Source organism: Pecten maximus, chromosome 12 (genome assembly GCF_902652985.1).
Source record: "Pecten maximus chromosome 12, xPecMax1.1, whole genome shotgun sequence".
In the NCBI taxonomy this organism is placed as follows: domain Eukaryota; kingdom Metazoa; phylum Mollusca; class Bivalvia; order Pectinida; family Pectinidae; genus Pecten; species Pecten maximus.
In genome coordinates, this window is record NC_047026.1 from 30332267 (window position 1) to 30346180 (window position 13914).

At 38.7% G+C, this 13914-nt stretch overlaps 1 protein-coding gene across 1 annotated transcript; it reads right to left on the minus strand.

Annotated features, from left to right (window-relative positions):
• Nucleotides 1-1064: 1064 nt before the first annotated feature.
• On the minus strand, nt 1065-12808 carry LOC117339333 (dye-decolorizing peroxidase YfeX-like). Its single transcript, XM_033900864.1, has 9 exons — nt 12637-12808; nt 7187-7386; nt 6583-6774; nt 6023-6095; nt 5219-5380; nt 3799-3872; nt 3409-3457; nt 2940-3035; nt 1065-1819 (listed from the first exon to the last, which is right to left on the minus strand). The coding sequence occupies exons 1-9, from the start codon at nt 12695-12697 to the stop codon at nt 1569-1571; spliced, it is 1158 nt and encodes a 385-aa protein (XP_033756755.1). The 5' UTR covers nt 12698-12808; the 3' UTR covers nt 1065-1568.
• Nucleotides 12809-13914: the final 1106 nt, after the last annotated feature.

Here is a 13914-nt window from a genome sequence, read left to right on the forward strand (position 1 = left end):
TCCATTGGTCATATCCAATGTTAAAGTAATATGTAAATTATACTGATGTCGAGGCTGTCAAGTGGTCATATCCAATGTTAAAGTAATGTGTAAATTATACTGATGTCGAGGCTGTCGAGTGGTCATGTCCAGTGTTAAAGTAATATGTAAATTATACTGATGTTGAGGCTGTCAAGTGGTCATGTCCAATGTTAAAGTAATGTGTAAATTATACTGATGTTGAGGCTGTCGAGTGGTCATGTCCAATGTTAAAGTAATGTGTAATTGTGCTAATGTCGAGGCTGCCCAGTGACCATATCCATTTTCAAATCAAAACGGCAATACCCAGTTTTTATTTAAATTCGTCACAAACAAAGCGCCATTACTCCAGCAGTAGTCTTGTACATCAATTGGTGGTCATCACAAGTGCAAGGAAAGACAACTCTGGGATGTTACTGCTTTTCAGAAGTAAACTATTTTGATTTAGCTTTAACTTCATAGTGTACCATGTGTTCATATTTCTGGGTCTGCTTCTGGTAAGTATTTATAGAAAAGAAATATTGGCCCCTATTTTACTAACGGTACCAACAAGGTAACACTTGAAGATCAGATGATTCATCGACTGTGTAACAGAAGTAGGCTATTGATTGATGCCAATCATAGTTAGTATTGTCTACAGAGCTGTCGACCAATCAGATTGTCTCTTGTATACCACTCTAAAATAAACAGACTACTTTCGTTCAAGTCGATGAATCGCCGGCTATCACGATCGCGTTTGATCCGTGTTCTCATCTTTAAATCATTGTCACACGACAAAAGAACATGCATTGATATTTAAGGATTTCAAACCAAGTTATGTTACTAAAGTTTGTGCGCAGATGTTATTTTAATAAGATTGAACTTAAATTCAAAGTGAATCGAATCTCAACCCCAACTTCCGGTTTCTCGGGTGTTACACCTTGTTGATAGAGTAGGAGTAGGGGATAATATGTTTGTCTTTAAATACTAACCAGAAGCAGACGCCTGTGCATAATGGGACATGAATAAAAGTCATCAGCGAAAATTGTTTTAACAAAAAACACAAATAATCTACTCCCCAAATACTTTAATTGCATTAAAGAATTTGTGAATTTGTATCAAATAATTATATGTTTCATGAAGAAAAAACAATTTCTTTCATAATGCATGTTTTGCAATATATATATATATATTAATATAGAAATCTGATTGCTATACCACACCTACCTCACATGAATGTTTGTATTAAATGCTTTGTTTCCATAAATCGGAACATGATCAGTAAAACATCTGGAGTATAAATCACAGAGGCAGTTTCAGTTTTACAAGTTGAGCTGTTCCAGATAAACTGACGCTCTCCGCATTTTGTTCAATGAAACTTTAAGTGGTAATTTTTGTCATGTTCTTTTCTTAATGCATAACACATCATACAGCAGTGTAATATAAATGCAGTTTTTATATAACCAAAACAGTCCATCATCGTCACATCTTTCTCTCCACGTTACATATCTCAATTCTTACAACAAAAATGCTTGATCACAAAACCCCCAATATCATTGAGAAAGCCCTAATTATGCCATCTTGTTGAGTTCAGCCACCCCTGGGAAGTACCAGTATGTCCCTTTCACGTTCTTCGTCAGCCTCATGATGTCATCACTGTGGCCATCGCCTCCAGCTCCAACCATGCGATCGATCATGAAATTCAAATTGTCTGGAGACGCACAATATCCAATGAAAAAGAGACCGGCCTCGCCTGTTACTGTTCCGAAAGGCATCGACTGTCGGACCATCTCGAACTTCTTCTTCTGATTATAAGCATTTCCTGTGGTAGCAATGAGAATATATCGGTAAGAACACCACCAAACTGACATGTGCCGACAGTGATAGTATATATTGATTTTCAGCTACCGGTATAGCCAATTCAACCTCCCTTTCTCCAGCTCCGATAATTCGAAGATCCTGATTAGCTCATGGATAACTTTGCCCCATACTTTCCAAAATGGCCCACCAAAACTCACAAATTTCTTATGTTTTGACCCATACGCTTTCTGAAAACTTGTCAAAATTGCCCATGATTTTTGGGTCCAGACTGAACCCTGGTTTAGCTAAAAACAAATGTTACTTCGAAGGATAAAAATACAAAGTAAAATGTACTCGATACCTCACATCTTTGAGATACCTCGGAGTTTTCCCATGATACCACTGACATCGAAATAACGAGATGTGACATACAAATAATTTTAGTAAATCGTTTCAGGCTGCAGCAGGTTTGAATTATTACAGCATGCTTTCCTATTGGTGATCATATTTGAGCGATATGGGCACCAACTGAAAATTACTTATCATGAAGTTCTTAATCATGATACGAATCGATTCTGAATATCAAATAAAACTGCATTGATGCATGTAAAACATAATTATAAGTGCTAATTCGCTTTTTGTTTATTTTTAAATTTTACCATGGATGCTGCAAGAAAACCAGTAACTAAACCAGTGATATTCTGCAGACTACATGTACTAGACAGAGTCTGATACAGTGTAACAACCTACTTCCTGTCATTCTTGCCACGTGGGAACGATAGCTTAGAAGACTAGAATACCGACAGTCTGATACAGTGTAACAACCTAACCTGTCATTCTGGTCACGTGGTAATGATAGCTTGGACGACTAGAATACCAACAGTCTGGTACAGTGCAACAACCTAGCCTGTCATTCTTGCTACGTGGGGAATGAAAGATTGGAAGACTAGAATACCGACAGTCTGATCGGTGTAACAACTTACCTCCCGTCATTTTGGTCACGTGGTAATGATAGCTTGGAAGACTATAATACCCACAGTCTGATACAGAGAAACAACCTACCGCCTGTCATTCTGGTCACGTGGGGAATGAAAGCTTGGAAGACTATAATACCCAAAGTCTGATACAGAGAAACAACCTACCTCCTGTCATTCTGGCCACATGGGAGGTGACGGTCTTCCTGCTCAGCTCCATACTGTCTGGTCGGGACCTGCCAACCCACGCTTCCATGTTCTTGTCTGAAGATTAAAAAAGCCTTGTGCTTTCACCAAGGATACGTTCATAACTTACAAGTTTACTTGGTAAACTGTATGTTACGAGATTCTTTCTGTGCGCATTGCTCTATTCCGATCTACGAGAGTTACTTCCCTTCATTCATTCAACCCGCTTAGGACCCTATAGCAATAAATCTTATAACCGATGGGGGCCTAGAATGATCAACTTTAGTAGCGTTTGTAATACAGATTTATCAAAGGAAACTACTTATGGACGATACATTCGAACAATAATAAACACTAGCAATTAGTATATGGCTATACAGTTCAATAAATGTAGTATTCAAGAAATTTTTAAAAAGGAAGTTGGCAGACCCCAGCAAAAAGACAAGAGTACCTTTCTCACTGTCGATCACATTAAAGTTATGGATCCACTTCTGTGTTATCTGAAAAGACAGTTAGTGTTAGTGATATCGACATGAATGTAGGTTGCTGAGATATTTCTAAATTAGAAGGAGTTATCCTTGGTATTCATATGCATAAAAATATTCAAGAATGACTAATTTTCAAACAACACTAAATGTAATTTTCGGCAACACTTCAGGAATGATTTCCTGGAGTTCAGTCAATTGCATAAACTGTTGTTATTTACTGTTTACATCAAAGATGATACCGACACACTACGGGAAGTACGTTTATCTGTTAATGCATGGCTAAAACAATACAGATACTGAAAACATCAAGGATCGTTCCCTTCATTCAGTCCAATACACTACTTAAAACCTACCACGTAACTCCCACCAGTGCTTGGTTCCACCGCCACGTTTTGGCGAGACTCGTCATCAGCCGGGTTTTCTGTTCCTGTACATGGTAAGAGTCACAAAATAATAATTCTATTTCAATCAATCACCCATTGTAATTCCTGTGTCATACTTTGAATTATCTTTTAATTGGCTGAAAATCTGTTTCACATCATTGATTTTTTGTTTGTTTGTTTTGTTTAACGTCCTATTAACAGCCAGTGTCATTTAAGGACGTGCCAGGTTTTCGAAGTGGAGGAAGCCGGAGTACCCGGAGAAAAACCACCGGCATACGGTCAGTACCTGGCAACTGTCCCACGTCATGGAATAAGTACTGTAGTAGACGAAAGCATAGTTACATAATGTACATACATCTACCGACTCACGATTTGGCTGTATTTAAGTTCTCTTTTACCCCTAAGGCATTACCAATTAGTACATGTGCTGATGCCCTGACTGGGGGCAATCATCAATGATGTCAATAAATTGATAGACACATATAAAACACAAAAAGGTACCAGAATATTTCCACGATTTTCCAACATATTATGTTTCATTATCAGAGAAAGAAATCGGAAAAAGAACATTTACACGTGTAAATTACCACTGACCTCCGTTCTTTTGCGTAATGCTATCCGCATGCAAATTTGATGCACTTCTTTGAAAGGCAACATTCATTTTACTGAGGGGCATCGCGATGGGAACTTGGGGGAAATTGGTGTGAAATCACCTTCAAGAGATTTTGTATTCCGAACTCTAGGCGGAGTCTGGTTAAACATTCGCCTATTTTGAAGTTGGTGTAAAATCACATTCGAGAGATTCTGGATTCTCAACTCTCCTTGAAGTCAGGTTAAACATTCACCTTTCTAAAGTGGATGTGGAATCACTTTCGAGAGATTTAGGATTCCAAACTGTCAGATATTTTGGATTTCAAACTGTCGGTGGAGTCAGGTTAAACAATCACTTTCCAGAGAGATTCTGGATTCCGAACTCTCGGTGAAGTCAGGTTAAACATTCACCTTTCTAAAGTGGATGTGAAATCACTTTCTAGAGATTTCGGATTCCGAACTCTCGGAGAAGTCAAGTTTAACATTCATCTATCTGAAGTTGATGTGAAAATCACCTCGAAGATATTCTAGATTCCCAACACTCAAGAAAGCATCAGGTTAAACATTCATCTATCTCATCCCGAAATGTTGAGAAATATTCGCAACACTCGCAATATAAAGAAATACATGAACATGTCTCCATTATTCGATCGAATTTGGACGACACCTTACTGTTAATGATTCTTTTGAAACTAAAATTTCGAGATAACTACCTGTACATCGGTTAATACTGACAATTAAGCCTACGGTTACTTCAATAACTCTGTAGTCGAGTCGATCGTAAAACCTTTTCTCTTACCGTCGATGAAGCCGGACAGGTCACGGCCGTTCTTGTAAACGAAACTGTAGATATCTTCGGCCTGGTCAACGCTTCCGGCGGGCATGTTCCTCATCAGCAGGTGAGCTAGCTCAAAAAGCTTGCTTTGTGTGTTGCATTTGGCGTGGAAGAACAAGTCACCACCTTAATGAGAAGGGGAGATATGCCACCATCGAGAACAGACTGTATTCACACACCAACAAGGGACCTCTGGCAATACAGGGATACTCTGGTGGTCTTACACTTACATCAAATGACTATTACCCACTTGCTTCTACGTGTATATTGATACATTATCACAATCATGGTACATGTACCTTTACATTAGAAATGAAGATAGCCTTTTTCGCTCTAACCAAGGGCTACGTTCTCGACAAGTTACCTCCAAATAAAAAGTGTTAACCATCCCTTACTGCTGAAAGGCTACCTGTTGTTCTGCGTTGAAACAAATTATTTATCGACATAAATTGATTGTATCTGATAATTTGCTTTGCGAAAAAGCCAAGATCTAGAAAAGGGTTTGATTGTTATCATTATCAAAAACCATGGGGTCGGGAGTTATAGGTTAGGTGAGATATTATATAGTGATCACAAATAGGACCAGGATGTTAGGATCTGTGCAAATTCAACAAGTATGTCTAAGCTATGCAAAACCATCAAACAATTGCAGAAACAGCTTTGAGCACAAATTAGAAATGACTGGTGTTCAGACAGAATTATAAGTGTCTATCCCGTCATATTCGTCACAAATCGTTTCTGTTATCTGTAATACAACTGTTTGCCTACCTGAGCTAGGCATGTCTCCCAAGGAACCCTTCCTGTGGGCGAATGTGAAGTCTTGTTTAACATTTCCTCCGGCCTGAAACATTCCATACATCCTTTATTTGATGACTTTAACTATGTAAGTGTGTGCTTTATGGATATATAAATGTGTTGCTATCTTGGAAAACATCTCCAAATGTTGGTATTAAACATACCTTTACAAAAGAAAGGGTGCGGTGTCACTCATTTAACTCATGTGGGGATATCAAGAAAGCTAACTTCCAGATAGCATGTAATTTCTTACTAGTCCATACAATTCAAATTTAAACTAAGTCGGCGGCGGCCGCCAGTTACCAATGTAGAACTGTATTTCTGTTCAAACCTTAAACATTAAATGACACCAACCAAGCATGCCACAGCGGGTGACACAAAAAGACAATACATGCATATCATGATATACATGTAAATGCCAATTCATACAATCATAAGACATGGCTTCATGCCAAGATGTGATTATTTTCAAATACCACCAATATTTAGACTCTTAAAATATTACTATAAGATTGTGACACTAGTAATATTACTTGTTTGTAAAAGTTGGGTCCGAATCCAACACCGGCCAGAAGTTCATCATCTTCATCCTTGGTTTTAGGGTCAACCACTTGGTCTACAAACTTCTGTAACTTGGCAGCGACCTTGGCCACTTCTTTGGTGCTTGCATTAGGTTTGAGGTGAATCCACAGGTACATGGCGTTGTTCTTTCCTCCAGACCATACCTGTTGTACAACATTCAATTAAATGAGGTCAAGGTAACTACATGTATACCATCAAAATGTATGCAAAGAGAGTCTCAAACTAACAGAAACTGAAAATTAACAGATAAGAAAAAAACATCAGCACTGATACATTTTACTTTGTCCAGTATTAGAAATGTAATACACGTCTGTAAATCCAAAGGTTTAAGTTGATTTCAAATAAACTGCTAGATATATATTCATGCAGAAGAAATAGATGTTGCATTGTACGATGTTCAACAATAGAAAAATACTAAACTCCTTTTTGAGAATGCACAACTTAAAGTGACATTACCGTTATACAGAATCGTAAGCCACAAATACAATAAACAATTTACAATTGTACACTTGTGAACCTTTGGAAAATAATTTCATACTACAGGAATATATATACCGATGGCTGAGCCTCTGGAAGGCTGGCAGCGTGTACTGGCTGGGGCGCGATGGACTGGAGGTCCTTCATCACACTCCTCTTACTTTCAGCATACTTGTACACTCCGAAAGCACCAGCTCCCGCCGTCATTGCGCCGAGAACCAGAGGGCGCCATGACTTTGCGCCTGCTCCACTTCCGGTACTCGCCAGACGACGCTGACCTGGAGTGAAATAAAGTTATCTTAAAATAATGCAGTTTATTAACGTTACAACATGTAGGATTAAATAATAATATGTGGTGTTATCTGGTGTTAAGTCAACAAAGACGTTTTCAATATAAACAACACAGAGAAAACAAAACATAATATTTCTGTCCCGATGAACTTCAAACATACAGCCTAAATGTATTCATGATCGTTAAACGGGCTAACTAATCAGTCATCCCACTCGAAAATGAAAACTCCTCATTGCAATAATCTAACAACTACAGATTCAGATCAAAGAGTAAACGTTGGAAGAAACCTATAAAACCTTACTCTATTTGTTTTCGTGTTGGATAAATCCAAACCCACGTCTACCGTTTTAGGTTCTCAACTATCTTATTCTAATTTCTATACGAAGACACTAACAGTCTGAAACATGCGCAATCGAGTCTGTTTGAGAAAATTATCTGACAAATAGATAAACAAAATTGCACCGTGAATATGCCATTTTCTGTTCTGTTAATTACAAGCTGATTTGAGTTTGCTGATCGGTGCCCTTTCTATCTTATCAGCTGTGAGCCGTAAAACACTCCCGAAAACCACTGTAAAAACAGTGTGATAATCGACACTTCCCGCCACATGACCATGGGATATGGAAGCTTCCATTTTGTAACTAGGGAACAGTTGTTTTTTTTCAAAACAACATAATTTTCTGTAGTCGGTGATAATACTGACAAGGGATCGTTTACCTCATATAGAAGACTTAATGTTTGGAATATTTTTGTTTTGAAAATCAGTATTACTATTAATTAATAACACCAATTGTGCTTTTACCTCCGCGCCATTTGAAGTTAATCTCTTCCGGCGAATAAAATGTATGGATTGCTTGTTCCTACACTTATCACATCCGAGAAGTTCAGATTGACCGTGTTCCGGTCCCGTTAGCGACTGTTAAAACTGTCTTGATATGGTACATATGTATCTTGCAAACAAACGTCAAATGGTGCGGTAAATACTCCAGTGTCATTCCCATATACCCAATAAGTGCCACCCAGACAGACTGCTATACGGAAGGAATAGAACAACAACTTTATACTATGGGATACTATGGCAATATATCATTTATATGTTATATAAGGTAGTCGTCATTTCAGATTGATCAGCACCAAAACATATGTCATCAAACAATGTCGGAGCATTCCTTGTTCTCTCTCCCCATCCAAACATCTGTCCATCACAATGTCTAACGCTTGGTGTTTTTCTCTCCCCATCCAGACATCTGTCCATCACAATGTCTAACGTTCGGAGTTTTTCTCTCCTTATCCAAACATCTGTCCATCACAATGTCTAACGTTCGGTGTTTTTCTCTCCCCACCCAGTCATCTGTCCATCATAATGTCCTTAACTTTTGGTGTTTTTTCTCTCCCCACCTAGACATCTGTCCATCACAATGTCTAACGTTAGGTATGTTTCTCTCCGCATCCAGACATCTGTCCATCACAATGTCTACCGTTCGGTGTTTTTCTCTCCCCATCCAGTCATCTGTCCATCACATATCTAACGCTCAGTGTTTTTCTCTCCCCACCTAGTCATATGTCCATCACAATATCCTTAACTGTTGGTGCTTTTCTCTCCGCATCCAGTCATCAGTCCGTCACAATGTCTACCGTTCGGTGTTTTTCTCTCCCCATCCAGTCATCTGTCCATCACATATCTAACGCTCAGTGTTTTTCTCTCCCCACCTAGTCATATGTCCATCACAATATCCTTAACTGTTGGTGCTTTTCTCTCCGCATCCAGACATCTGTCCATCACAATGTCCTTAACTTTTGGTGTTTTTCTCTTCCCACCTAGACATCTGTCCATCACAATGTCCTTAACTGTTGGTGCTTTTCTCTCCCAACCCAGATATCTGTCCATCACAATGTCTAACGTTCGGTATTTTTCTCTCCCCAACCCAGTCATCTGTCCATCACAATGTCCTTAACTTTTGGTGTTTTTTTCTCTCCCCAACCAGATATATGTCCATCACAATGTCTAACGTTCGGTGTTTTTCTCTCCCCACTCAGACATCTGTCCATCACAATGTCCTTAACTGTTGGTGCTTTTCTCTCCCCATCCTGACATTCGTACATCACAATGTCTAACGTTCGGTGTTTTTCTCTCCCCCACCCAGTCATCTGTCCGTCACAATGTCCTTACCTTTTGGTGTTTTTTCTCTCCCCACCCAGACATCTGTCCATCACATGTCTAACGCTCGGTGTTTTTCTCTCCCCACCCAGACATCTGTCCATCACAATGTCTAACATTCGGTGTTTTTTCTCTCCCCACCCAGACATCTGTCCATTACAATGTCCTTAACTGTTGGTGCTTTTCTCTCCCCACCTAGACATTTGTACATCACAATGTCTACCGTTCGGTGTGTTTCTCTCCCCAACCCAGTCATCTGTCCATCACAATGTCCTTAACTTTTGGTGCTTTTCTCTCCCCACCCAGACATATGTCCATCACATGTCTAACGCTCGGTGTTTTTCTCTCCCCGCCCAGGCATCTGTCCGTCACAATGTCTAACATTCGTTGTTTTTCTCTTCCCATTCAGTCATCTGTCCATCACAATGTCTACCGTTCGGTGTTTTTCTCTCCCCACCCAGACATATGTCCGTCACAATGTCTACCGTTCGGTGTTTTTCTCTCCCCATTCAGTCATCTGTCCATTACAATGTCTACCGTTCGGTGTTTTTCTCTCCCCATTCAGTCATCTGTCCGTCACAATGTCTAACATTCGTTGTTTTTCTCTTCCCATTCAGTCATCTGTCCATCACAATGTCTACCGTTCGGTGTTTTTCTCTCCGCATCCAGACATCTGTCCATCACAATGTCTACCGTTCGGTGTTTTTCTCTCCCCATCCAGACATCTGTCCATCGCAATGTCTAACGTTCGGTGTTTTTCTCTCCCCACCCAGACATATGTCCATTACAATGTCTAACGTTCGGTGATTTTCTCTCCTGACCCAGTGATCTGTCCATCACAATGTCTAATAACTCGTTATATTTTAATCGGCTGGATTGATATGTCTCGGTGTGTAGTTCTGAACTTACCTGTACGTATCTTTTACCTGTGCTCGTCATCCACGAGATCGTTGCCGATCTATTCGGACGTACTATATTTCATATTTTTTTCTAATGATCTTGTTTTTTAAGTATATCAGATAATGACATATTTACTTATTTCATTTCTAATAACAATGCCCTGCAAGTCTGGTAGTTCTGTTGAATTGGATTATTATTGTGAAACTTCGTGTTGGCTACATGATTCTTGTAGTTATATTGCTTTATATTTGATTATGAGCTTTTGTTCTTTAGACATTTTCATGAAGTGGATCAGTAAGGATAAACACAGATGAAATTCGGGTAAGACCCTGAGAAGTAAGTCTTAACTGAACTGTCAGGCAATCGCCGTATTAAGTTTAGATTTCACGGGCGCGTGAGCACCATCACATTCCGACTGCTATCGAGGTTAACCTCGTGCATACGACTGTTTCATAACATATTCGTTCTATAATTTGACCTCCATACCTGTCTACATACACACATGTACATCACATACTTAAGAGAAATAACAGGTAAGAATCATATGACAACTGGACGTTCCGCATGCGTACCTTTACAGTTACAGTTGACCGGTCGCCGATGAGACTACAGGGGTTGGTACTTTCAGTGACTGTTTATTCTATCTCTATTATTCAATCCGGAATAGACCAAACATACCGTCTATTCACTGTTAGTCTTTTAGTAACCGGATACTACTCGAACGTCTGATTCAATTTACGACGAAAATTACCGAATTCATTTAGTTTTCCGACTGTCGATATTACACTTAGCATATCTCCACAACGACCCCTCCCTCCCAAATGACCCCTTCCACATCCCAACAACTACCTTTCTCATATCTCCACAACGACCCCTCCCACCCAAACGACCCCTCTCAGGTCCCCATAACGACCCCTCCCTCACCAACGACCCTTCCCTTACCCACGACCCCCAGGACGACCTCTTACATCAATGTTCGTCCCTGTCTATATCTAATAATGCCCCCCTCTAGATCTCTGGCACAGATCTATCACTCCACACTTGGCATGAAAAACGATCACATGTTTCATTAGATTTGTGAGTGTTATCATCCGGTTCATGACCCTACTAGATAACATAGAACGGTTTCTTTCTGATGTATGTAATAGATATACATGTATGCACTGTGAGAATGATAAATTGTATATAACAGAATAAAAGATAAATGAATTCCTGATGTGAGAATATTAGATAAATGTAATTGTAGGTAATTGCAATGCGAGATGTCTCTCTACACTATACGTACAGTATATGCTCTAGAGTGTTGTGTCTGTTTATAGTTTGTGTCGTTTTTTTGTTTGCACTGTATATATATATGCACGGTACTGATAAACCAAATGGTTTAAAGTAATAAAGAACATGAACTTTTTCTTCGTTAATAAACTGACACACACATACCGTACAATACACGAGATACAGTTAACATGTACATCTAGTATCTACACGTGTGCAGTCTCGGGATCCGGTATGATTAAGCATTTATCAGTTTATACATGTAGAGACAGACGACGTATAGTATATTTGAATAAGGGTTGTTACACCCACTCAATTTAGGAATTAAAAGCCTCCACTGGATTGTGATCTTGTGTATTCTATTCTATAATACTGTACGCATACCCGTTAGATTCAGGTACGTCCCCTTTACTGCATTTAGCAGTTCATGGACGAGTTACATAATTACACAAGTCAAATTATATCACAGACAGTTTATCATAAGGGATATTGACATTTTCAAAATGTGCACTGACTTACACTGTTAGTCAAACAGACGAACAATGTGAAGTCTGTCTACGTAATAAAAGCACACATACACTGTATACATAGCGACTTGTTTATCAGGATTTCTATTAACGGGGTCAGAGTTCATCTAAAGATTCCTGTTCAACCATGAATGCTATTTTTATATTATCATAGAAAACGACAGCTTATTCTACAGTCTATAAACTAGAGCTAGCTTTATGTAAATGTGTATCTAGGTTGTAAATGCTGCCATAAATACTCAAATAATCACAATGACACAGAAAACCGACAGCCGGCTTCCATCGCATACACATGTGTAGGCAATGGCTGCCTGCCCGTGTATACGCCTGTATGTAGGACACGGACTCGACGCTGTGTCACCTCAACAGGCCTACATACCTTGTGAGAATGCTGGGCGAAGAGTTTTGAAGAGTCTAGCTGATCCTCTCATGGACGCCATGTTTCAGAATCTGTCCAACCCTTTCAAAATTTATAAAATACGTCTGTCTTAACCGAAGCGACACTCAAAACGACGAAGCTTCTAGGCCGTAAAAACAGTCATGTGATCTTGTTCTGACCTTGACCATGACATTCTAGTTATAAAACACAAAAATCAGATTCCGGGAATGTTCAATTGAAAATATCATATACATGGATTTTTTTTTTTTTTTAATCCAGGATGAACAGCCAGTATAGGCTTAAACAACAACAACAAATGATTTGGGTCTTCTTTACAGCACCGGCCCATTCAACTTTTCAACTTCATTGATTCTCGTGACAAAAACAGAGTCGCCGAGAAAATACAATGTAGAGAAATGATGAGACATTTCTTAAAAACAAAACTTTAATAAGCGTGCAGGTTTGCCTGAAAATGTTGATATTGATATTTGTTTGGATATACTATACATCTATAATATTGAATCGCAGTACATGTACTTCCGGACACATCCCCTCCAGTTCCCAATATGAATTATTATTTTTTGTTCTGAGCTTGCACATTTTAATTATATATCGAAGAACTTTTACAATAATTGATTATTAGATATTGTCGATTCAAATTTTCCCGAATTCTTACCATATGCATCAATCCAGATGTACATTCAAATATTTCGTATGAACCTGAAATATGTGACTACTGTTTTCATTGATGAAAACATGGCATAACATATTACACATTATACAAGCTGTATTTAACAATTTATTGTTAATTAAAATGGAGTGTATGTCCAGTTCTCCATAAACCAGGTAGATTCCTGATCCCCGAAATAACACCAAACTAAAGGAAGCGTTCTGTATATTGTTTTTAAACCCACAGCTTTCACAATCATACATTATACATAAAGATGTATTTTACTATTTTATCAGAAAGACTTAATTTATATGAGATAGCTGTTCTGCCGTTATTTACAACATAATTAGCAATTGAGGGGGTTATAGTTATGAGAATCTCTACCTCAATCACTACAGTTTTTTTTACATTATTACCAAATGAAAGTTTTTATTTATAGATCAAGACAGGTCAAATTTGTAGACAAGGATCAAATTCAAAATTAACAGAAAAATGTCTATCGGCACACATTCTATAAACAAGAGGCCCATGGGCCTTAACGATCATTTATAGTATACATAATCAGTAGTAGTATAGTGGACTGTGTATTACTTAGCAACGCCAAAATA